The sequence below is a fragment of the Gymnoscopelus microlampas genome (genome assembly GCF_963454915.1).
Source record: "Gymnoscopelus microlampas genome assembly, chromosome: 10".
In the NCBI taxonomy this organism is placed as follows: domain Eukaryota; kingdom Metazoa; phylum Chordata; class Actinopteri; order Myctophiformes; family Myctophidae; genus Gymnoscopelus; species Gymnoscopelus microlampas.
Window position 1 is genome coordinate 49,711,188 of NC_139947.1, and position 27,419 is coordinate 49,738,606.

At 41.1% G+C, this 27,419-nt stretch overlaps 1 protein-coding gene across 1 annotated transcript in view; it reads left to right on the forward strand.

Annotated features, from left to right (window-relative positions):
• Positions 1 to 400: 400 nt before the first annotated feature.
• LOC311053850 (dedicator of cytokinesis protein 3-like) overlaps positions 401 to 27,419 on the forward strand; it is a gene marked incomplete at both ends in the record, with an annotated part of 124,763 nt that continues 97,744 nt past the window's right edge. The window contains 2 exons of the mRNA XM_084069584.1: positions 401 to 437; positions 27,236 to 27,319. Coding sequence (XP_083925710.1) covers positions 401 to 437; positions 27,236 to 27,319 — 121 coding nt within the window. The remainder of the gene's footprint in view (positions 438 to 27,235; positions 27,320 to 27,419) is intronic.

Below are 27,419 nucleotides of genomic sequence, written 5' to 3' on the forward strand. Positions count from 1 at the left end.
TAGCGACACACAGGGACATCTACATTATGATATAATATCATAATATAACATAGCATATGAAGGCATCGTTGGATGCTCTCTTTTTTCTTCCTCCACCTCAAAGCCACTGTTTTAGAGTCTCCAGGAGATTTGGATTCATTGTATCATCATGTAGTTGTTGGATGTAAAGGCTATTACGAGGCAAGGAATGGATACATTTGTAGCCTCTATAATGGAACGGATCGTTACATTGTAGCCTCTAGAAGGACTGGATCGTTACATTGTAGCCTCTAGAAGGATTGGATCGTTACATTGTAGCCTGTATAGCCTCGCATCGCTTCTTTTTTAGCTACAACCTCCTCCTCAACCATATTATCATCGACATAATGTTGCCGAACAAGGAGGGAAAATAAGCCTAAATATGTGGGTTCCTACGGAGGAGGAGAAGATCGGAGTTGGTGAGTTGATCGTTTTTGTGTCGCTTTAATCCCTTTTGATTGGAGCGATTGTAAATTGGACGTATTATTCATTTGCTAGCTGCGTTGGCATTCGTGTTTATTTATTTCTCTATTTATGTTATCATCAACAACCTAACGTTATTGTTGTTGTATTCATCAGCATTCCACCACACAGGCCATCATACATGTTACACAATGTGTGTGTTCATTTTTTCCTTCATATTATAGACCTTTGGCCTATACTGTATATATATACCCACAGAGAGAGAGAGAGAGGGAGAGAGGGAGAGAGAGAGAGAGAGAGAGAGAGAGAGAGAGAGAGAGAGAGAGAGAGAGAGAGAGAGAGAGAGAGAGAGAGAGAGGCCACACTGACTGCATAAGATGACAAAACTGCGTGGGATGATGATGATCCAATCCATCCATATATAACCTTTAAGGGTTTATAATGTTTGATGTCTGTCTGTCTGTCTGTCTATAAGGACGAGGGTGTTGTTGTTGTTTTTGTCATTTGAGTTGGTCACATAGTGTGTTGTTGTGGTATAATAATAATGTGTATTAGTTTACCACTGAAGGAACAGCATCATAATAGCAGCAGCAGCAGTAGCCTGATCCGAGATCAGCCACCAGGGGGCGCTACGCTGACACTGCGTTTCCAACAACAGGTGTAGTGTAGAGGGAGGCTGAGGCTGGCTGCAGCCTCTCTCTTACCTGTTAGCATAGCGTTGCTGTCGGCCAGAAAGCTCTTATCTCCATAAATGTTTCAATATTTAGTTTTTTTTTTTTATGTAAATTAATGCTCCTACGTTTTTATAAACATTGAAACAATGGAAAACTGGAAAGGCCAACTGGAGCCACCAGGGGGCGCTGACACTGGTTTTCCAACAACAGGTGAAGAGCAGTGGTCCATAAACAATAACAATTATTTAATTAAGTCATGCAGATGTTTAACAATAATTTAACTCTTTGGAGAGCCTAAAATGAAACCAAATGGACCCGTACGGGTCCATTTGGTTTCATTTTACGCTCTCAAGAGTTAAAGATCTATAAAATGGTAAATGGTGCATTTTTATAGCGGCTTCATTCAAGGCGCTTTACAATGATTGGGTCCATTTGGTCCATTTGGTGTCATTCTACACTCTCGAGAGTTAAAGATCTATGTAAGGGTCCATTTGGTTTCATTTTACTCTCAAGAGTTAAAGATCTTTAATGGTCCATTTGGGTTCATTTTACACTCCCAAGAGTTAAAGATCTATGTAAGGGTCCATTTGGTTTCATTTTACACTCCCAAGAGTTAAAATAGATCTATGAGGGTCCATTTGGTTACCAACTCTCTATCATTTAGCTGGGGACCACCTGGAACCCCCTCGAGGACCACTGGTTGAGAACCACAGGTGTAGAGATGCTAACCTGTTAGCAGAGCGTTGCTGTCGGCCAGAAAACTTGCATCTCCGTAAATATTTCAACTTTTCATAAACGTTTTTTAGTATAAATGAATGCTCCTACGTTTTTATATGTATTATAACAAGAGCTTTGTGTGACTAAATTATAACCACTTGGGAGCCATTGGAACATTTGTTCTGTGTTTTTTCCACCAAATTTCCTGACAAGTAACGGTTTTGTTTGAACATACAAGGTTTCCACCCGACAGTGACGATTAGATACCACAATACTGCGACAGGGTGGGGGGGTGGGACTGTATAATGTTGATGATGGTTTTGTTGTTATATTTCATTATGGTGTAGGACTATGGAATTGTAGCCTCGTCTTACAGTGACTCATCTTAAGACTCTCATTTTATTGGAGAAGTCATAGAAATACTAGCAATTCTGACGACTGGAATGAGTCATGATATCCAGGTGGACCTGTGAAAGCTTGTTAGTTGCGGGGGTTACTCACGACCCCCAGCAGACACACACACACACACACACACACACGCACACATGCACGCACACACACACACACACACACACACACACACACACACACACACACACACACACACACACACACACACACACACACACACACACACACACACACACGCACACACCACACACACAGTCACACACCCACACACACACCACACACCCACACACACACCACACACCACACACACGAGTCACGAGTAAAATGAAGTCACATACGGAGGTACTATACACAGGAAAAGAAAATCCTCATATTCGGTTGACAGAGAAAGGGACAAAAGGGAAAGCAATCAGGATGAGAAAGCAACAGTTCCCCCGCTAACTAGCTGTACTACCACCCCCGCATCCATACTCTCTGTGTGTGTGTGTGTGTGTGTGTGTGTGTGTGCGTGAGTGAGCGAGCGTGTGTGTGTGTGTGTGTGTGTGTGCTTGTAATACTATACTTGTGAGTACAGTAGAATTTGAGAATAAAAAAAAGACATTGTGTGAGGAGGAGGAGGAGTGGACCATTCATGGTCCTGGCCGTTGTTGAAGAGCTTGTAGATCGTCTATTTTTGGCCGTAAACCAGTTCAAATGGCATTCATGCATATTGCCTTTCCTGAAAGGTCGATGTCCTCGCGAGCATAGTAACACAAAACGTGTGTGAGTGTGCTCGCCTGCCTGCCTAGTAATATCATGGCGCTGTCCTTGGTGCTGAAATGTGGGAAAGCTGACGTTCGGTCGACCGCCCGAGCCACTATCTCTAACTAACGCTGTGAAATCCTCACTGGTCTTTTAACTCAGAGAGGGTGCAAAATGGAACCAAATGGACCCGGGAGGGCCCATTCGGTTCCATTTGCACCCTCTCTGAGTTACACACACATTAAATGAGCACAGGATTTTTTTCACAGTGCAGAATACAAGGCTCGTGTTGCTTCCATTTGGCTCCGTTTCGTACTCTCTCTCACACTTAAATGCACGCTTATAATTGTGCTATGGACTGAACTGCCTTCATGTGAGAGTCTTCTGTTATCAACATGATATTGCTTGTATGTATATTACACACAATGTAGGCCTATGATATTCATGCAGGCTGGCTATAGTTACCTATAAGGCCCATATAGCCTTATTGTAAATACTAATAACTGGCAAGTGCAGGGTGTAATATACGCTTCCTTGAGTCTGTGTTGTACATAACAGTATAATAGTTTTATTTCTTATAAGGGGTGTATGAGTTTTTTTTGTTGTTGTTGCTAAATTAAGTGTTAAATAGCTCTATATTCCAACAGTAATCATTGCTAGTGCTAGGGTGTTTGCTCGGTAACAGGGGGTCTCCCCATTTATCCAGCTCTTTAGTAAATAGTAATACAATTGGAGGATATTAGTAACCCACCTGAAAATGTATTTTCTGTTTATTAAAGAGCTGGATAGACGGGGAGACCCCCTGTTGCTGAACAAACACTCTATACTATAGCAATGATTACTGTCAGAATATAGAGCTTAACATTTTTACAAAAAACCTTTTGCACGTGTAGCCGTTATCCAGTTTTCACGTTGCAAAAGCAGCGTGCTTCACTAAGCTAGAACAGGTATATACACTTTATTCTCACTCAGTTTATTTGCATGTGAGCCAGACGGACTCACTACAGCGGCGGTTGATTTTGAGAAATGTGCTTCATAACTTAATATAAAGGCCATTATGTCCCCCCACATCTCTGCATCAGAGTACACCTGCTTTGTGTCAGAGATACCCTTCGTTTGTCTCACTCCAAACGGGCGTATGGCTGTCTGAATCAAAGTGCAAGGAGCACTTCACAAAATAATCCGGCAAGCTGCAAACGGACGTTATTTAAGTCACTTAAATCCTCTTAGAGAACCGGACTTGAGTTACTACAGTACTTGGACAGTTTTTCCCCCGCCTCTCTACACCAAATCTCTTTGCCAAAAAAATAGCAGATCTACAAAATCACAACGTGTCGCGTTGCCTGTGACACGTTGTGAGCTTGTAGATCTGCTTAAGTGGTTAAAGTGGATCACTTTAACCACTTAAACCACCTTAAATACTTTGTTGTACGTCAATAGCGAAAATAGGCGATGTACAAGCTCATGTACATGTGGCGCAGCTGCAACACATTATTAACCTGACGCTACCAGATCCAAACAGCTTCAATACCGCCACCTCTGGCAGGGTCAGGTTAACACATTATGAGCTTGTGGATTTGCTAATTTCACAGTGTTCGCATATTTTAGCCGAACGGATGTTTGTCTATTTTCACCAAATGTTCCCCCAATGTACCTGAATATTTGCCTAATTTCACCAAATGTTTGCCCATTTTCACAGAATGTTTGCCTATTATAACGTGCCACGAATAGGAACATGTAGTCAACTGTGAGCTAGAATAGAGACATTTAATATAGACTTTGGCTTTGATTTATTGATGATGAATACTTTATTGACAAGATTGTAAACAGTAGTACAGTCAAATGTTATGCTAATGATAACTCAAAAAGCCCCGGGGGGCTTGTTTCCATTGTGGTCCATTGTACTCAATTAATCAGTAAGACATACTGTACAATACATACAATACATTACATCACGGTAAAAGCTCCAGTGGCAGAACAAAGTGATATATATACAGAGAAAGTAGGGGAGGGGGCAAGTTGGTGGGGGTAGGAATCGGTTGCAAATTGAGGCATTGGCTTTAGGTTAGTTTGAAGTGTGGATAGGGGAGTCAGGGTCTTTAATGGCGGCATTTCGTCATGGTTTTAACCAAGATTTTAAACCCTTGATCCCATTTCTGAAGGAACGCAGTCAAACTATAATTTGGTGGGCATTTCCTGCTGGAGTCACATAAAGGATTTTATTTTATCGGTGGGTAGTTTGCACGGTCCAAAGTTCACCATTAGCCCACACACTGTGGACTATTTTTATAACTGTCCACTCCCATCAGTATGACATGTTTATGCATTCTTGCGTGTGTGTGTGTGTGCGTGCATTTTTGTATGTATGTGTGTATGTTTGTATTTACTATACTTTAACGCATTAAGACCTGGAACTGTGTCATTTTTAGATTTGAGCTAAAAAGCATTATTTTATACTTTGGGCTATTCAAAAATAGCAGATCTACAAGCTCATAGCGCGGCACCGAGTGCCGCGCTATGAGCTTGTAGATCTGCTATTTTTGAAAATTCGTGAAAATGTGTGCAAATCTTTGAATATATATATTTTTAAAGCGAACATTTTTAACTCAAATCTTTGCTTCTGGGGGTCCCTGGAACAACATATTGTGATGGGGTCCCGCGGCCAAATACATATAATTTTGGGGGTCCTTGACATGAAAAAGATTGAGCACCACTGATATAGAAACATACGTTTTTCAGAAAACTGTTGGGATTTAGGAGACATGTAGAGTCGGCTTCAGGTCTCAATGGGTTAAAAAACATATTATATATTCAAATATTTGCACAAATGTTCAATATTTTTCAAAAATAGCAGATCTACAAGCTCATAGCACGGCACCCAGTGAGCTTGTAGATCCGCTATTTTTGAATAGCCAAAGTACAACATATGGATAGTGGTTTACTCAGATGCGTTCCCGGTTTGAATGTCGTTAAAGTCATCCCGAATCAAACGTGAGTCACTGGGGGAAAACCCAAAGAGCACTGTGTCATTTTGAACATGGCCATGTGAATCATGACGATGTGACCGTGTGGAACGCGAAGCTACTGAAGCTATAAGACAAGCAGTACATCATGGCTTCACTGGCTCACTCACCTTGTACCACACAGGAGTGGATGGATGGGTGATGGGCGATGTTTAGGGTTACGATCCGGAACCGGAAGAACCAACATTGAGGAACCGGGATCCATCACATTGTGGAACCGTTTCCGGAACCGGTTTTATCACACTGTCAGACAAGGGCGCCGATACTGTGGGTGCCTCGGGGCTAAAGCACCCAGGAGAAATGATGAGCACCCATCACAAACTCATCACAAAAAAGGAAAAAGAAAAAAACTCCGACATCTACACTTCATGGAGTACATTCTTTGTACCAAAATAACAAAATTAACCGCATTAAAAAAACGCACGTTGCGCACCCAGTAGCGCGGACATAAATCGGCGCCCCTGCTGTCAGAGCTTGAATACCAGTGGTTCACAAACTTTTTTTAATTTGAAGGACTGCCATAGAGAGTGTACACTCTCAGTTATAGTAAGGGTCACTTGAGTAACCCACTCAAGTAAGTCCCTGGACTTCAGTTTGAGAACCACTACAATAAAATGTATCGCAATACATACTGTATGTGTGAATATATGTTTATAAAAAATCACACCCAGTGTGAAGTGGGCGGTGTGTGGTCATCACAACATGACTCACTTTAAAAAAAAGGATACATGACTTTTTTTAAAGTCCATACTGCTATTCATAGGGCTGCACATGTGCCATGTGTTTCGCTAGCCAATCACAGTCCTGAATTTGCAAAGTCAGCCAATCACATTACAGTTAGTGGTGATGACACTAGCTGTTATGTGATTGGCTGACTTTGCAAAAGTATCGATTTGCATTAACAATGGAAGGGTTAGGGGGTATACAAATCTTTTGGTCGGTGTCCAAAACTCACTTATACGGGGCGGCTACACCGCCCCAAAAAATAAAAAATAAAATTATATATATATTTTTTTTTTGGGGGGGGGGTGGGAAGAAAAAACAAATGGGTGGGCCCAGGCCTACCTATGCCCACCCGTGGCTATGCCCCTGCACTGATCACCAGCTGGTATACTCAATCAGTCACTCATCATCACCGCTCAATCATAGTCTTGTGTAGCCAGACAACTATTCCACAATCTCCGAATCTCTGAAAGCCGAGAAAGGAAGCTGTCACCTGTTCCATCATTTCCGTTCACATTGAATTCCGGACTTTTACTTGTAACAGAGTTTTTCTACATTGCGTTATTGATACTTTTACTTAAGTAAAAAAATTGAGTACTTTTTTCCACCACTGATTTTTAGTCATGGCTGGCAGTTCCCACCTGATGTTGTGAGGGAGTTCTGACTGCTCCACACCATACTGAATAACTGCTAGCTTGCATAGTGTCTTTAGTGTTGGACTTAAATCTAAGATGTAAAGAACATCAGAGAGTTGGTAGTTTATTTTGTATCCTCCAAAGAGGATGATACGATCTCCCACCATGCAACAGCACATCCTATACCTCTGAGAAGGGCCGTTTCCCTTGAGTTCAACCTTCTTCCAGGAGAAGGTCTCTGAATTGAATTTCCACAGATTACTTAAGACCTCGTTTGTGTTGCAGCCACCGTGTATGTACAGCTCTCCATTGTAGGCAAAGGCTGAATGACCACAGCGTGGTTCTGGGAGATGCTGTGCAGAAGGCATGCCCAGCCAGCTATTGGTCTCTGTGTCAAACACGTTGATGTTGTTGTAGAAGACCTCTCCCTGGCCCCCCCAGCCCCCAAATACAAACATCTTTGTCCCGATGATGGTGGCAGAGTGTCCTGATAAAACAGGTGGTGGAGTGCCTCTGCTGTTAATTAATGTCCAGACCATTGTGGTGGTGTCCAACTTGTAGATGTCATCAGTGTATCCAGTCAGCTGGGTGAATCCTCCATAGACATACATGACCTTCTCCAAGACACAGGCTGAGTGGTAGTACCTCGCCTCTGGAACGGTCCCAGAAACCCTGGGCTTCAACCATCTGTGAGTGTCGACATCGAATGCATGAAGCACGTTGCAGTAAGGAGTCCCTCCCCACATGTAGATATCTTCTATCAGTACAGCTGTGTGAAACCGGCGGCTGGAGGGAACCTCAGGGGGGCGCTCTCCTCTTCCAGTCGTCACTGGAGGCAACTTCCTCCAGAGTAAAGACCCTGTGTTGAAGATGTGCACTTGAATCTGATCACTGTTCTTTTCCCCTACAAAGCAGTACACCTTGTGTCTTACTGCGACAGTAGCATGGTTTTTCTTTGGTCCTCCTCTCAGACGTACTGTCCAACGCAACATTACATACACCAGCACCACCGTCAAACAGTGTCACAAACAACAGTTATTACCTGGTGTCATTTGATAAAAAATGGTAGCTGTCACGCTAAATGCTGCTAAATGATGCTTTGTTCATTTGACAACTACTTTCATGGCTGTGATCACAGTGTGATGTCATTGCATTATGACATCATTATGTAGAATAAGTGAGTTGGCAACAACTAGCCTGGAATCCAGACTGATTGCTACGTCCGCCAGCTGCTCGCGGCTTCTGATTGGTCAGTTGGGGGGGGGGACATTATCCAGGACTTTAACCCGAACACAGTGCTGGTGTTTGGAGGCTGGTCTGGTCAGGAGAAAGACATGTTAACCACTGACGTCAGGCAACTTTATAGTCCAGTCCATAACCATCTACACTCCCACTCCCACACAATCAGTCGCCACTGATCATCACAACTGAGGGGGATATCAAAATACAGGCATGGATTCTGCTCCCCAGCCCTCGGATGGGATCCCTTATCTCGGCTACATTGAAAATGAGGGCCTGCCCCTCAACTGTACTCCGAGCTGAAACAAAGGTTATGATGATGATCCCCACAGCAAATTCAATTATGTGTAATTAATCATGTAATCGGTGTGCATAGTACAAAAATCACACCCAGTGTGAAGTGGGCGGTGTGTGGTCATCACAACATGACTCACTTTAAAAAAAGGATAAATGACTTTTTTAAAGTCCATACTGCTATTCATAGGGCTGCACATGTGTCATGTGTTTCGCTAGCCAATCACAGTCCTGAATTTGCAAAGTCAGCCAATCACATTACAGTTAGTGGTGATGACACTAGCTGTAATGTGATTGGCTGACTTTGCAAAAGTATCGATTTGCATTAACAATGGAAGGGTTAGGGGGTATACAAATCTTTTGGTCGGTGTCCAAAACTCACTTATAAGGGGCGGCTACACCGCCCCAAAAATCACACCCAGTGTGAAGTGGGCGGTGTGTGGTCATCACAACATGACTCACTTTAAAAAAAGGATAAACGACTTTTTTAAAAGTCCATACTGCTATTCATAGGGCTGCACATGTGTCATGTGTTCCATAGCCAATCACAGTCCTGAATTTGCAAAGTCAGCCAATCACATTACAGTTAGTGGTGATGACACTAGCTGTAATGTGATTGGCTGACTTTGCAAAAGTATCGATTTGCATTAACAATGGAAGGGTTAGGGGGTATACAAATCTTTTGGTCGGTGTCCAAAACTCACTTATAGGGGGCGGCTACACCGCCCCAAAAAGTATAATGAACGCCCATATTATATAATATATTTTTCAAAACATAGGAATGGTTAAAATCCTAAAGGATCCAAACCCTAATCTCACCCTGTGCCGTCAAACTGGTGACGTTTGGTCAGACGGCGTTTCGGGTACACCTACGACGTTGCATGCTGACGGGGGGACGGGGGGGACATCATTTATGATTCCGTCCCTATCGGGATGTAACTTAAACGCCGTTTAGTCTGCAGAAAATATGAATAAAAGAACTGTTGGGGGGAAAAGTTTTGGGTTAGAGCTGGGTTAAAGCTAGAAGGTGGCAATCGCCGTCCCCTGGGACCCCGATTGACACCCCTGTCCCCAACCGATGCTCCCAGAGAGTCATTCAGCTCACTGTTGATCACCTGTCCTCCCAGCTGTCATTCAGTCTGGGACCAGTGATTTAGAGGACTAGCTAGCTTTTGAGACGGTCTCTAAATCACATTCTTCAATTCACTGGCTTCTTAGTACTGAATACATGATAAACCGGTAGGTAGATAGGTACGTAGGTAGACCATTTTAGGGAGCTACAGTTTTGGTAGCTCTATGCTCAGGCATAGATTTGTTCTGCTGTGAACTTCACAGCAGAATGTATAGTATATCTGCTGTATGTTCTGTGGGCCATAGCACACGGCAAAGGAATGATTTTGCTTTCTGATGTGCTTTCTATGGTATTGTGCTGTCCCCTGACCTCTTTCATTGTTATGACACGCCACCTTGTGGTTGCCTTGTGTTATTGAATACCCTCTTAGATGGTACATTCCAGTTTCAGGAAGCAACTAGTTCATTCCTACTTAGTCTTTTGAGAAGCAAGCACGTTGCACTGTGTTCTCCACAGCTCTCCAATGTTTGTGTGTCTTGGAATAGAGAGGTCTGTGAGTAAACTCGAACATTATTGTGCCAAAGTGTGTAATGAAAATGTTTGAACTTAATGTGTAGTCAATTGAGTTGCTTTTGTAACTTTTAGTAGTGTGTGTTGTGTTGGTCTACTCATTTCCATGATTAGATTCTATGTGTAATGTGTATATGTTTTCAGTAGCAAATAACAACGGTAATATTTGCTTATTTGTTTGTAATATTCTAATTTGAGCGTTATTTTGAAACCCATGTCTTTGTTTATTTTTACTTTTTTTTTTTTAACCCATTAAGACCGAGTCCGATTTTACAAATGTATTCTAAATCCTAACACGTATGTTTCTATATCAGTGCTGCTCAAACTTTCTCATGTCAAGGACCCCCAGAATTATATATATTTGGCTGCGGACCCCCCCGCCCATCTCAAAATATTTGGTTCAAGCAAAGATTTTGCTTGAAAAAATGTTCGCTTAAAAGATATATATTAAGAGATTTGCGCCAATTTTCACGATTTTTCAAAAATAGCAGATCTACAAGCTCATTGCGTGGCACGAAAGTGACGTGCTATGAGCTTGTAGATCTGCTATTTATGAATAGCCAAAGTCTAAAATATGATTAAAATATGACACAGATGTTTTCCCAGTCTTAATGGGTTCATTAAAGGGGTCTTCTAAGACAAGATATTCAGTAAAGATTTTCAGTGGGGATCATATAGTAATTGCCAAGTAGCGATACATACGATACACGGGTCTTCAACCTTTGGATTGTAGGAAAGCTAAAACAAAGAAGGGTATTTACTCGTAAAAAGGGGTCACAATGATCAATGGATCTTGACACTTGCTCTTAGCAGTAGCCTAATATAATATACAGTGGTGGAAAAAGTACTCAAATGGTTTACTTAAGTAAAAGTATCAATACTGCAATGTAGAAGTGCTCTGTTACAAGTAAAAGTCCCAAATTCAAAATTTACTTGAGTAAAAGTACAAAAGTTTTGGTATCAAAATGTACAAAAAGTACCAAAAGTAAAAGTACTAAAATGTTTGAAAATAGCAGATCTACAAGGTCACAACGCGTCGCATCGCGACGCGTTGTGAGCTTGTAGATCTGCTATTTTCAAATAGCCTAGGTATAAAATAGGACTAAAGTGGTTAATGTATGTTTTATACTATCATAATTTATATCGGAAAAGTAACAAAAGTTTTAGAGCAGTGTTTGCGAAACACTGCTCTAAACTTATCTCATTATCACGCGTGTGTGCGTGCGTGTGCCTTTTTGTGTATGTGTACAGTATGTGTGCGTGTGCGTGCGTGTGCCTGCGTGCGTGTGTGCGCGTGCATGCATGTGTGCATATTACCCTATCTCTTACTCTTTTTCCCACCACAGAGATCAGCAATCTGCAGCATCTGTCTGCAATCATCACTATATTGTCAGTGTGAAGTAGCTATATACAGTAAATGGCTGCTTCCATCAAAACAGCCTATATAGTCTGTGCTTCAGCTATACACTCTCTTTAGCTCTAGTATTGTCGTGGTGGGCCTTACAGGACACCTTGTTCTGAAACCATCTGTGATGTGTGTAGCATGGGACCGCTGTGTTACCTAAAGCAGTGCTTCTCAAACTTTTTCTCATCAAGGACCCCCAAATTGATAAATATTTGGCCGCGGACCCCCATCTGAAAATATGTTGTGCCAGGGACCCCCAGAAGCAAAGATGTGTGTTAAACATGTTCACTAATGTTCAAGGTTTTTGAAAAATAGCAGATCTATGAGCTTGTATATCTGCTATTTTTGAATAGCCAATGTATACAAGGTTAATGTGGTTAAAATGATTGTGATGCTATGTTATCTACTTTTGCTGGGGACCCCCTGGAACCCCCCCAAGGACCCCTGGGGGTCCCCGGACTCCACTTTGAGAACCAATGACGTAAACATTTGAGCTATACCCCCTAGTTTGGTTGGATGTACTATACACGCTTTCATCGGCTGTGGGACGTTTTGTGTGTGAAGTTTATAAAGAGAGGTTACTGTAGTTGTAATCAGGTACTCCAGCTCACTGCATGGACGGATACAGTCTCCCGTTCTGTGCCCGAGCTAGAGTGCCTTAAATAAGTGGTTCTCACTCAACAGTAAAAACACCAACATGCAGTATAAGTGTACACACGGTATCTACACATTTATAAAATGACAATTTAATGACTTTTAAGACCTTTTTAATACCAAATTGTCAAATGTTACGTAAGAAAGAGGCAAACATTGTGCTCACCCCTGCTCACTTGGTGCCGCGCTACAAGCTTGTATATCTGCTATTTTTGAATAGCCAAATAAATCTAAAATGACACAGATGCGTTCCAGGTCTTAAAAGTGATTTCAGCGCTTGATAATAAGCATTGATCATTCATCTGAATCAGCTGTGTGGAGGGACACCTTGTGGGGCATTGGTTCTCAAAGTGGGGTCTGAGGACCCCCAGGGGTCCTTGGGGGGGTACCAGGGGGTCCCCAGCAAAATGTGTTAATGTAGCGTCACAATCATTTTAACCTTTTATACTTTGGCTATTCAAAAATAGCAGATCTACAAGCTCATAGCGCGGCACCGAGTGCCGCGCTATGAGCTTGTAGATCTGCTATTTTTGAAAAATCTTGAAAATGTGTGCAAATCTTTGAGATGGGGGTCCGCAGCCAAATACATATCATTTTGGGGGTCCTTGGCATGAAAAAGTTTGAGAACCACTGTTGTAGGGTAAGTAGGCAGACTATTATATGTCCCTTTTTGATTTGTGTCAGGTTGTGTCCCCACATCATTGTTGACTGATTTGATCCCTCAAATGAATGGAATGACGAGAGGAAGTGATGCCTATAATTGACACATGGCCCAGTACGCTCCTTGGGAAACTCTTTATTGGTCTTACAGTGTTCAAATTTCACATTTTGTCTGCTCATTTCTTTGTGTCATCACTTCCAATTGAACTTGTTTACCTTTGTATCCTCTATCCTGTATCTCTCTTCTGATTGGATGAAATTGGCATCCTGACCTGAAAGTACAATTTTGAGGTATTTTGTATTTTACTGTAATATTTCCAATTTTCTATACTTTCACTTCTACTCCACTACATCTCAGAGGCAAATATTGTACTTTTACTCCACTACAATTATTTGAAAACTTTAGTGACTAGTTACTTTGTAGATTTAGATTATTATTACAAAGCATACATTAACCGCTTCAGCCCATACTGTATATATTTCGGCCATTAATGGCCGGTCTACAAGCTCACAATGTGTCGCAATGTTGTGAGCTTGTAGATCTGCTATTTTCAAAATATTTTTATACATTTGAAAACTTGTGAAATGGGACCGCATACGGAGTACTTTCTACTATTGGTACTTTAAGTACATTTTGATACCAATACTTTTGTGCTTTTACTCAAATACATTTTGAATTCCGGACTTTTACTTGTAACAGAGTATGTCTACGTTGCAGAATTGATACTTTTATTTAAGTAAGAAATGTGAGTACTTTTTCCACCACCTGGATGAAGCCAGTACAGTGGTCTTCAGAGGTTCTGTGTGTTTTGGACTGTGTGAACCCGGCCCACACACACACACACACACACACACACACACACACACACACACACACACACACACACACACACACACACACACACACACACACACACACACACACACACACACACACACACACACACACACACACACACACACACACAGCTATACAGATTGGATGGAAGGGTTCTGGCAGGGTGTCTACACACACTACAGTACATTAGTTGTTGTTGCCAAGTCCTCTGCCTACCCTTGCAGCAGCAGCGGTCCTTCTCAATCTGCTGTCTTCTGCTCCAGCATGCTGTGTTTCTTTGAGGCACACTGGGTTTGGGGGACTCTTTAGGATTTTAACCATTACGCTTATTTTTTATATATATATATTTTTTAAATAGAGCTTTGAAGTTTTTCTGAAAACTTTGGGTCACAGGATTTAGAAGGCATTTTTAGAACCGGCCTCAGGTCTATATGAGTTAACGGTTCCCTATTAATGGTGCGATTTCTTGTTTCAAATATTTATATTGAGAAGCACAGGATACAAATATACATTTTCCTCTAAAGTATGTGGATTGCTTCCTTTTTTCCCCCAAAAACAAACAGACATACATACAAAATAAACAGGTACAAAAATAAAAAGAATACAATGTCAAAATGTACAATTTCATATAACAATAACAACTTATATTCACAACCAAGGCTGTCTTTATATTCCAAATGTGTACACTCAAACCTAAACAAAAAACAAAAGTATTAAAAAAGATATATATTCATATCAATATATTGTAGTGGTTCTCAAAGTGAGGTCCAGGGACCTGCTGAGTTACTTGGGGGGGGGTGGGGGGGTTCCAAATGGACCCTTACAGGTCTGTAACTCTGAGAGTGTACAATTGAACCAAATGGACCCAGTTCCTCCGGTTCCGGATACAAACCCTAACCCAATATCAGTATCAGCACTACCTCTGGTTTCGGCGATGTGCGTGCCGAGTTTGAAGCCGGTCGGTCGGTCGGTTCTCGAGATACGGGAACTACAGACTCACACGTTAATTGCAAGATGACCTGTTTTGGCCATATTATTTATTTTGAATAGCGGTACTCGTAGCCTACATTGTCAGTCATTACTTTTTTCTTTTCTTTTTATACTTTATTTTTGTCTTTAGAACAAGCAAGTCATTTTGGGCATCACGTTACAATAATTTCAGGTGTTTTTAACACTCATTATGTTATGGGCTATTCATTCCAGAAGAGAGGGATCTTACAGTATATTAAAGCAACTTCAGTCCTTTAGAAAGTTCTCAGTCCGTTTCTCCTTGATGGCAAAGTCCATGGCAGTTTGCCAACAGATATTCCAGTGATTCACTCTTAACAGCACGGTGAACAGGCCTCCAAATATAGTAGAACATTCTAATAATAATAATACATACATACATACAGAAATAAAATACAAGAAATAAAAGATACAACAAACGTATAATATAATACAAGTGATATACCTCCACGCATAGCTTAGTTTCACCTACTCATTCCTACATACACACATACTTATTCACTCACACACCCACACACCCACATACATATCCCTCACAGAATAATCCATTTTCATGTATAATATCCATTTCAACCAGTATTTATAAAATGTATCAATACAGAGTCTTACAGAGTATGTGAGTTTCTCCATTTTGTACAATGGCTATCCACTCCCCCCTCGTTGGTGGGGTTTTGTCCAGCTATTTCCTGGTTCTTGCCTTGCCTTGCTGGCCACCAATAACACTTTAAGAAGGTACTTATCCGAGGTGCTAAATGTGGTTGGTATATTACTCAGGTAAATATTGGTAAAATTACATTAAATCTCAGATCCCATTATTGAGTTGATTTGTGACACAGTCTCTATCAATCTCTAGCCAGTAGGTTTGGATTGCTGGACAATCCCAGAATATATGAAAGTGGTCCCTGATTCCGGTGTACCATTCTGTAAGTGTTTTCTTCTTGGAGCAATAAGGAACCTAATCATGTTTTTCCATGACAACGCTCTCCAAAGGCCAGAGCCAGTAGTGGTGGTGGATAGTATGCTACATATATTCAGCCATTCATCCTCTGCTAGGGCCATGCCTGCTGCCTCCTTTTCCCATTCAAGTTTAACATAAAAAGTGGAGTGATTCTTGGCGGACTGTATACTTTCTGACTTTACATTGATACCAATTTGTTGGTGGTATTGCCTTTATAAAGCGTCAATGAGAATATTGATGAGATCTGTTTCAATTTTCTCAGCCTTTATGTTTTTGTGTAAGTGATGCCTTAACTGCAAATATCTGTAGAAACCCAGTTTATCTAAGTTGTGGTTATCAATGAGGTATTGGAAGCTTTCCAAGCATGTACCGGATGAAATCAGACAATACGTTGTAATACCATACCGACTCCATTGTTTGAATCTAGAATCCAGCTGCGCTGGTGTAAAGTCTCTAGCCTCATGAGAGTTTTATCACCCAGTATGGCCTGGAGAATTGTCAGTCATTACTGTGTATATTTTGTGAATAGACATTTAGAGGTTAGGTTTATGAGTTTGAGTTGTTGAGTTATTTTAAACACAGTTTTCTTTTTTTATTTAGAGGGAGAGTTGGCTTTGCCAGGTTACAGTGACATGCAAATGATCTGATTAACTATAATAATCTCCAGGCGGCGTAGGTGTGAATAATACTGCCCTGCTGGGGGGAGAGTGGGTGGGTTTCGCTCAATCTAACCGAAAATTTGCGCCTGAGGTGGTATCAGGTGTCATATTTAGTTTTTAGAAAACGTTTAAGAAAAAAAAAAAGAGTTAATTTGGATTTAATATTTAGGAAAAGTCATGGAAGGGGAAACTATACTATTGAGAGCTTCCTGAGCAAAGATAACTGTGTCAAAAATCGCAAAATCGGACACGTGTGTGTTAAATCATTAAATCACAGTTATCTTATATGACGATTCATCATCGACCAACATTTCATGGTGACAGACAGTCCTCCTAGTCACGCATCCTGAAAGGCATTTGTTTTGCAGAGGATTCATTGTGTGAAGACAAGCGTCTCCCCCGTCACCCACCACACAGTCACGTGACCGTCCCCGCCCACCTCTCTCAAACACGAGGGTCTCATCTCGTTCCAACATGCATGCAAGAGCTTTAGTCTTCTTAATGGCTTCAAGTGTACGTTTTGCATTGCAAATGAAGGCAGAGGACATGGAAGGAAGGAGTTGAGAGGACTCTCCACATGGAGAATATTTAAACCCTGGATGGTAGATCGACCTGAAGTCCCCTCTTTAAGTCGGCACTATAAATGTATCCGCTTTAATCCAATTATTCTCCACCTTTTCTTCATGTCAAGGACCCCCTAGTTTGATATATGTATTAGGCCACGGACCCCCCATTTGAATCAATTGTGTACACTGTAAAATCCTCAGTGTTCGTTTAAAGGGCAAGACCACTTTGGTAGAGGTTTGGGTTGTGTAGCTACCTTGTCATGATGTAACTCCAATTCTGGACAAGAAATCTAAAATAATTGAAAAAATATCAAAATATGCTCCTCATTGACTTACTTTCTACGGTGAAACTTTCAAAGTCACTCTTTTAGCACACAAACGAACGCAAATAAAGCTGATTCAGACAATATAGAACATCTGTTTGTTTTCTATATAAAAATGTTAACTTCCTGTTGATTTTACTATTTGAAGATCCGGATCCGTGGATCCAGTCCAGGTTTTAGCCAAATCAACAGGAAGTTAAAAAACAAACAGTACTGGGTTTGGTAATGCTCTATACCGTCTGAATCTACTTTCTTTGTGTTCGTTTAGGGGCTAAAAGAGTGACTTTGAGAGCTGTTTCACCGTACAATGTAAGTCAATGAGGAGCATATTTTGAATTATTAATTTCTAATCAATGGAGCAATTATATTTTATTTCTTGTCCACCTTTGGAGTTACACCATGGCAAAGGTAAATACACAACCCAAACCTCTACCAAAGTGGTCTAGCCCTTTAAAGGCACAGTATGTAGCGTTATGTGTTCATACAAATATACAGTGAGACAGTGTTTCTACAGGTAAACACCACCGCACTACTCCAGTGGCTGATGACTGCACTGGTATAGAAGGAAACCATGTGTAAAACACCTATATATTATATTATGTTATGTTGTATGATGTAAACACAGGACAAAGTTACACACTACGCCTTTAACTCGGACTCGTAGAGTGTACAAATGGAACCAAATGGACCCATAACTCTCAGAGTTACAGACCCAAAATAGTCCATTCCGACCCCTTTGGAGGAGGTCGCCCCGGACCAGAGTTTGAGGACCACGCAGCGCTTTTTAATCCATAACCGATGTATATGCTTGATTTGAACCAGTTTTGATTTTGACAGCAAATTTTGATTTAGTTTTAGTCATAGTCTTTTGAATAAAATTCCATTTAGTTTTTGTCATATTTTAGTCATCTGAAATGTTTTACTGTTAGTCTAGTCTCTTAGTCGACTAAATTGTATTTTGGCGGTGCCTTGTAGTGTCGTAATGGCTGATTTTACACTTTGCATGCTGAAAATAGCAGATCTACAAGCTCACAACGCGCCGCAGTGCGACGCGTTGTGAGCTTGTAGATCTGCTATTTTCAGAGCGCAACACCCGAGCGCAACCAAGCATAACATGACTTGTCTTTTAGTTCTACTGGATCTCTTCTCCACTAGAACCCTCACTAACATTTTGGTCTAGTTTTTATTTGTTGACGAAATTGTCAATATATTTAGTCTTAGTTTTAGTCATCGTAGATTAGTGTTTATGTCGTTTTTATTTAGTTTTGGTCAGTGAAAAAAGGTAGTCGCCGAAACATTTTTCGTCATAGTTTTAGTCGAGGAAATCAACACTGATTTGAACCCCTATATAACATGACGATCATCTTTTATCTTAGTGTAAAAAAAAAAAAAAGAATGGCTGGATCCAAAGCCGCAGTTACAGAGAGAGAGAGAGAGAGAGAAGCCCTTCGGTTTGTACATGATCTGTTGCCATAGTTACCGTGAGCAAGAGGAACTGAGCTCTCGTTTCCCGCAAAACAGGCACCCGAGTGAACCCCCCACACCCCCCCCCCCACCCCCCCGACGCCCACCCACCACGGTTTCCTCCTCCTCAGTCCCCTGGCTAATTCATTTGCATAATGACTCACAGGATTTCCAACCATTTGTAGATTTTTGGGTCTACGGGGCCCCTTCAGTCATCAGCAAACAAAATGATCTCTTAACTGCGAGGCTTGTGTATACATTAAGTCATGGGGGTCTGCAACAGCGGGGGGCTCCGGGACCCCTTAGGGGGTCCTCAGAGTTACTGCAGGGGGAGGGGGGGGCAAATCTTTGTGTGATAAGAGCATTTTATTTATATATATCTTTTTTTTTAAATGTACCACTTGAACCTGGCATCCCTATTCTGGTGGGAACATTCGCTGAAAATAGGCGATCTACAAGCTCACAACGTGTCGCGTTGTGAGCTTGTAGATCGGCCCCAGAGTTAGTGTTGAAGTGTCCTTGAGAAAGACGCTGAACCCCTAATTGCTCCCGATGAGCAGGTTGGTGCCTTGCATGGTTTCCTCCACCATCGGTGTGTGAATGTGTGTGTGAATGGGTGAATGTAATGCACAATCTATGTAAAGCGCTTTGGATAAAAGTGCTATATAAATGCACCATTTACCATTTAAAGTAAAAGTTCCTCAAAATTGCACTTAATTAAGTACAGTACTTGAGTAAATGTACTTAGTTACTTTACACCACTGCTCAGCGTGCAAGCCTATTGTGATGTTTACGGACTGTGTTGTGTTCTTAAAAGTGGTCAGATCAGATGGGTGATTTTTGATCCACAAAAGGTTGAGAACCACTGATACACAGTAAAAAACTAAGAAAAACTACTAGAAATCCATGACGCTGCAAGAAGAGGGCCCAGCGTGGAAGATTTATGCTAATAATGCCGACGTATATGACGATAGAGGATATTTTAGGCTCAGCAGCTTGTGTGTTTGGCTCTATTTTTGGAGACGACGCAATTAATGTAGCGTTGCCTGAAATCAGGACTCCTTATAACCCATTTAATCCGGGAACGCATCTGTGTCATTTTATTTGGCTATTAAAAAAATAGCAGATCTACAAGCTTGTAGATCTGCTATGTTTTTGAAGATTTTTTTTTGGCAAATCTTTGAATATATATATATATTTTTTAAGTGAACACTTAACTAAAATCTTTGCTTCTGGGAATTCTACAAATGTCTTCTAAATCCTATTTTTTTTTTTACTTACTTATGTTGCTATAGTGGTTCATACTTTGTTCATGTCAAGGACCACTCAAAATGATATGTATTCGTCCGTGAACCCCCCCATCTCAAATATTTTGTTCAAGGGACCCCCCCAGAAGCAAAGATTTGAGTTAAAAATGTATATATATTCAAAGATTTGCACACATTTTCACGATCCCCCCCCCCCCCCCACCCTGCCAAAAATAGCCGATCTACAAGCTTGTACAGTATATATCTTCTATTTTTGAATAGCTAAAGAAATAAAAAAATTACACAGATGCGTTCCCGGATGGAATGGGTTAAAGAATTAATTGCCTATTAATATGACTAGGCCCACCTCAGGGTGGGAGGGAGTCTTGTTTACGCTCGGCTTAGCAGCGCGCTCCTGTGCGACACCCTGTTTAGATGTTAGCATTAAACAGCTTTTTTCGCGCAGGGGGGGAAGATGCGACAATCACCATGTTTTCAGTCCCCAAACACACGCTGTGAGGGAACATTTGTTTGTGGATGCACCTTTGTTCTAATTACATCACATTACAGTCATTTAGCAGACGCTTTTATCCAAAGCGACTTACAATAAGTGCATTCAACATAGGTAGGCAAGAAAACTAGTAATCACCAGAAAGTATTAAGTGCATTCTCTTCTAAAACAAGCAGCTTAGAGTACCGGTATACCTAGCGCTAATGTAAAAGTGCAATATATCAGCTACCTACATTCTTAAACAGATGAGACAAATTGGAAAATCAAATGAGCAAGAGCTAAAACAAATATGTGTATCAAAATAAACAAGATCCAATGAGACAAGAGCTCGTACAACTAATTGACAACAAGTAGGCAAGGCTAAGAGGAAGGGTCAGGGTAGTGTTTCCTGAAGAGGTGGGTTTTCAGCCTGCGGTGAAAGATGGGCAGTGACTCTGCTGTCCTGACATCAGTGGGGAGTTCATTCCGTCAGAACAGAAAAAAGCTGTGACTAATTCTAATCATCATGCTACGTGCTGCTGCAAGCCTGGATGCAATGGACAGCGCTAGATCAGGGGTTTTCGTTTTTCAGGCCAAGAACCCCCTAAGCTGAGAGAGAGATGAAGCAGGGACCCCCCCCCCCCCAACTACATATTGAATAAAATTGTGTTGCAGATTGAAAAATGTCATAGATTTCATAGACTTGTTTGACATGCATTATCTTTTCTAATATGTTGGATTGATGTTAATGTGCATTTTGTTCCATTTAACCTTTTAAACCCTCAATATTTTGTTAACTTAACCGTTGGCCTTTTCTTTTTCCATGTGCACCAACTCTCCGAAAATAGCAGATCTACAAGCTCACAACGCCTCGCAGCGCGAGGCGTTGTGAGCTTGTGGATCTGCTATTTTCGGCTAAAGGGTCCACAAAAGATTTTGTGGACCCTGTGTTGTTACTGTACTCTGAGGACCCCCTGGGGGTCCCCGGACCCACTCTTGAAGACCCCTGTGCTAGACAGTGATGAAGTACATATACTCGAGTAGCCTACTGTACTTTTTCCCACTTCTGTGATTATGTGTTCTTCGGTGCTGTAGTACCACCTGGTATGATTGTCTGTCTGTTGCCTTAAAGTCACAGCTGCTGCAACAACTGAACATTTTGTTCAAAAATGGTTGGTCGACCTATGTATCTACATAATCATTGTTGTCGGGCAGAACCCTCTTATCTCCACATTTTAACTGTTTGTGTTTTTTCATTAAATAACGCCCTACGTGATCATACTACAGCGTCACACAGAAGCATCAAAAGTAGCAGATCTACAAGCTCGAAACGTGGCGCGAAGCGACACGTTTCGAGCTTGTAGATCTGCTATTTGTCCTATTTTTGTTTTGAATCCTGAAAAGTTACAGTTTTGGACATAATACGTTTCTACTCGATATAACAAGAGTGTAAGGTTGGCAAGGAACATCACTTCAAACACTAGACATGTTTTGAATGGGGGGAATATGAGTTGCTACAGTAGTAAGGAGATACAGAGTTTCAAAGTTCAATATAAGGTCATGTTATAACCCTAGGGTTCCTTGTGTGTTGTTTTCCCTGTGTATGTTTCTCCCCTCATTGGTGAGGGGTGCTGATTGATTGATTGATTACCAGCTGATGTGTGAGTGGTGTCTGAATGTGAGTGGTTGGCTACTAGGTGGCGCCTACTGGTGATTGGCTCCTGTGACCAGGCTCGACCAGCGTTATATTCACCTGTTTCTTGGCTGTGTGTTTTCCACTTCCTGTCGGATTTCATTGGATATCATTAGTCATCTGACCGGTTTCATTGGATTTCATTGGATCAAAAGACAGGAAGTGGAACACAGTGAAAAGCCTAGGAAACAGGTGGATAGAGAGAGAGTTTGTATCACGCTGTGATCTCGCCGCAAAGCGGGATGTTGCCTCCTGTAGTTCCAAACATTGGAACTTCCTCATTGAGATGGAAAGAGAACTTCTGCATTCCATTCTTACAAGGAGAGTCTATGCTAGTAACATAACTCTCTCTTTATATCATGCTGGGCTCAGCTATAAAGCTGGATGTCACCAGCCCTCTGATGTCTTCTTCCTAGCCAGCGGTCCTCTCTGTTTGCCTGTGTTTGTAGCTGTGCCAGTGTTAATGTGGCTGAAGGACAGACTTGGTAGTGTAGGGGTGGGTGGCCTTTCTTATTTTTGTTTGTTTCTCGTTTTTCTTTGTTTTATGCTAGGTAAGATACCTGTGCTTTGTTTTGTGTTTGGTAAAGGTAAGCATAGGTCTTCTCTTGATTAGGATGTTATGTTCAGGGCCCACCCTGAGTTAATTACCCATGTTTTGTGTCAATTTGGTAATAAATCACTGTCTTTTGGATTTTAAACTGGTTGTTGTTGGCTGGCTGTGTTGTTTTGGGGACTAAGGAAGGAGGGAGTCCATCTTTTATGTTAACACCTGGTGACCCCTAGGCTGGGTCGTAACAGGTCAGACTACAGAAGTCCTTTGTCCATCCGTCGATTTTGAGGCTTAATGTAGAACCTGGCCAGGGGTTAGCAGAACAGCGGACATCATTGCTCTGTAATTCATTCGTTTTTGTTTGTTGTGTCAAATGTGTGTATTATGTGTTGCATACAAGGCTGCTGTGTCACAAGGCACATTTCAAAGTAGCAAAAGTAGTACTGTACTTTTGTATCTGCATTTCTTTGAGTATCTGTACTTTTGTATTTGATTTTTTGTATACCAAAGGACTTTCACTCCAGTACGCTGCAAAGACAAATATTGTACTTTTGACGGCACTACATTTCTAGGAAAGGAAAAAAGTACACTGTGAATCCCCTGTAACCGCTTAAAGAAAAAAAAATATTTTCCAATAACAGTATTTCTTCTAAAATTCATTCAATTCACTCCAGATATAAGCATGAACGTTATATGTTTTATATAGAGCATGTTGAATTGAATACTATCTAGAGGGCTTCAACAAGCTGCAAGCGTTGCATTTTGCATTGAGTTCCTCCTCCATTGTTCAGACGCTCGGAACAATAAGGTGTACATGTGTAAAAAGTGAGTGAAATACTTGTTTTGTGCAACAAGCTCCATCGTTGTTGTTTTCAGGAAGATAAGCATTTGGACCTTTTTTGGTGAACGTTTAACCTTTTGGACTGTGGGCGCGTAACGAGAGTTATGACGTCAAATCATATCAATAAATAACAGTTGCAGTCCTACAGTATGTGTGGCCAGTTCAAATGGGGACTAAAGCATGTATTGTAGCATACATTAGGTCTATATTATCATAGACATAAGGTGCATAAGGTTAGACACAAAGGTGGTAGCACTTGGGTAGGTCCACACATACAGCAGCAGCAGGTATGTGTGAGATTAGACATTACGGTGCGAGTGTGTTGTCTACATGAGATAACGTGCAATACGTGTTGACCTATTTGTCAGGTTCAACCACACATTATCACAAGGTGAACTTTCACAAGTAAATAAATCCACACCAAGGCCATGCAGCCTGATGACAGGCGGTGGTCAGGCCTACAGCCTGATAGTAGCCGGGGCGACGGCGTGGAAGCTAGTTGACAAACCTGGTGGTCTTGCCCTTGACAGTGGTGGAAAAAGTGCTCAGATATTTTACTTATGTAAAAGTAGAAATCCCACAATATAAAAATACTCTGTTTACAAGTAAAAGGCCTGTGTTCAAAATGTTACTTGAGTAAAAGTACAAAAGTATTGGCATCAAAATATACAGTACTTAAAGTACCAAAAGGAAAAGTACTAAAATGTTTGAAAATAGCAGATCTACAAGCTTACAACGCGTCGCGATGCGACGCGTTGTAAGCTTGTAGATCGGCTATTTTCAAATAGCCTAGGTATAAAATAGGGCTAAAGTGGTTAATGTATGTTTTATAATGTAATCATTTATATCTGCAAAGTAACTAGTAACTCAAGTTTTCAAACAATTGTAGTGGAGTAAAAGTACAATATTTGCCTCTGAGATGTAGTGGAGTAGAAGTAAAAGTAAAGACAATTGGAAATACTCCAGTAAAGTAAAAGTACCTCAGAATTGTACTTACTTAGTACAGTACTTGAGAGTAAATGTACTTAGTTACTTTACACCACTGGTGCGAGTGCCGCGCTATGAGCTTGTAGATCTGCTATTTTTTTTAAATCGTGAAAAACATTTGTAACTGTCAAATGTAAACACATTTTGTATTTTCAAAATGTTGCGTTTTTTGGGCGGATTTTGTTGGTTTTTTTTTCGTGGTTACTTTATTTTGGTGTTAGGGTTAGATTATTTAATTCTTATTTTTGCCTGATTTTACCGATTTATTATCAAAAAAATGTTTTTCATTTTCATTTTTTTCAAAAAGTGGGGGGTATGAAATCACGGATCTGTGAGAGTCAGGGTGTCGCGTCGTACGCACAGTGAATGGCCGTGACGCCCCTGCCTCCTTGCCATGGCAACCCGGCTTCTATCAGCCGGAGCGGTCAGTCAGTGTGCGCTGCGCTCTCCCAGAGGGCAACGCTCCAGCTCTGTCAGAGCCTGAGGGGGCGTGTCTACTGGTCAGGGGTTACCGGTCAAGCCTTATGTTCCCTCAGCGCTTATGTTCCCTTCAAAGGTTCCCTTATAGGGTTAAAGGCATAGTGGTGGTGTGTGACTTGTGTTTACCAGTGGTGTAAAGTAACTAAGTACATTTACTCTAGTACGGTACTTAAGTCCAATTTTGAGGTACTTTTTTACTTAACTGGAGTATTTCCAATTGTCTTTACTTTTACTTCTACTCCACTACATCTCGGAGGCAAATATTGTACTTTTACTCCACTACAATTATTTGAAAACTTTTAGTTACCAGTTACTTTGCAGATATAAATTATTACATTATAAAACATACATTTACCACTTTTGCCTTATTTTATACCTAGGCTATTTGAAAATAGCAGATCTACAAGCTCACAACGCGTCGCATCGCGACGCGTTTTGAGCTTGTAGATTTGCTGTTTTCAAACATCTTTCTACTTTTACTTTTGGTACTCTAACCCCTCCCCCCCCTTGTTTCTCTCAATTTTGCGAGAGAAACAAGCAACCAGGCCTACGAGAATTTATGTTTTATTATTTTATTTTACCGACGGCACGGGTGAGCCCCAAATGACTCTGGGCCCCAACGTAACTACGTTGTCTGCGTCCCGCTAGTCACGCGTCTGAGTATTGATACTTTTACTTAAGTAAAACATATGAGTACTTTTCCCACCACTGTACAAATGTTACCCTTTTATTGTCCTCTAGACCAGCCGGTATCAGCCGCTGGAGTAGTGTGTGTGTGTGTGGTGTTTACCCGCAGAAACGCATCGTCCTCTTCGCTGTATTATGGTGTGTGTTTGTTTGTTTTGGTTAGATAGGGATGTTTTTTTGGACTAAGCCCCCAAAAACATCACAGTACAGCGTTGAGGACAATGTGTTTCTGCAGGTAAACATCACCACACTACCACACAGTGGCTGTGATATATACATTCAGCTCTAGATGCATTTCGGCCATTTGAAAATAGCAGATCTACAAGCTCACGCATCGCGACGCATTTTGAGCTTGTAGATCTGCTATTTTCAAAAGATTTGAAAACTTGAAATGGGATTCTGTCGTAATGAGCACTTTTACTTTTGGTACTTTTAAAGGAGGAGTTCACCCAAAAAATTACTTATCTTCTATCAATTGCACACCCTATGAAGCCTTGAATCCATGGATTATTTTTTTGTTTTTGTCGCATTCCTAAGCTAATAATTTGATTCCCGCCTCCTACCGGCTAATGTGTCCGGTAGGAGACACAAAGTAGATTATTTGTGTCTCCTACCGAAAATACACACGTTCATCAAATTATTGTCTTAGGAATGCCACAAAAACAAAATTAAATCCATGAAATCAAGGCTTCATGGGGTGTGTAATTGATGGAAAATAAGTCATTTTTTGGGTGAACTTCTCCTTTAAGTACATTTTGAAACCAATACTTTTGTACTTTTAAACAAGTACATTTTTTTAATCCCAGACTTTTACTTGTAACAGAGTATTTCTACATTGCAGTATTGATACTTCTACTTAAGTAAAACATTTTAGTACTTCTCCCATCACTGGAAATGATTGGTACACAATGTATTTATTGTTTATGTTATTTAAACACGGTTACGTACTATGGCTTTAAAGACAACATGGGGCATGAGGGAACATAGACACACGCTCCTATGGTTTGCATAAAAGGCCGATTTTATGCTTCATCATACAACTGAAAATAGCCGATCTATAACCTCGCGACGCGGTCGTGAGGTTATAGATGGGCTATTTTTAGGCGTAAGGCTGCTGTAGGACAAAGTCATTTTTTTGGGTATGAATTGTAGAGATCAATAATCTTCTCTGTTTTCTCTCCACAGTGATCTGCAACTTCCGGGTGTCTGTGTGTCAGGCGTTGGTCCTGGAGATCGGGGAAACGGTACAGATCCTAGAGAAGAGTGAAGGTAAGGAGACACTGTACTGATCACTGTTCTGAAAGGACTTGTAGATTCATCATCAGAGCCCCCCCTCCCCGGCCCCGATGCAAGATTTTTGGGTCCTACT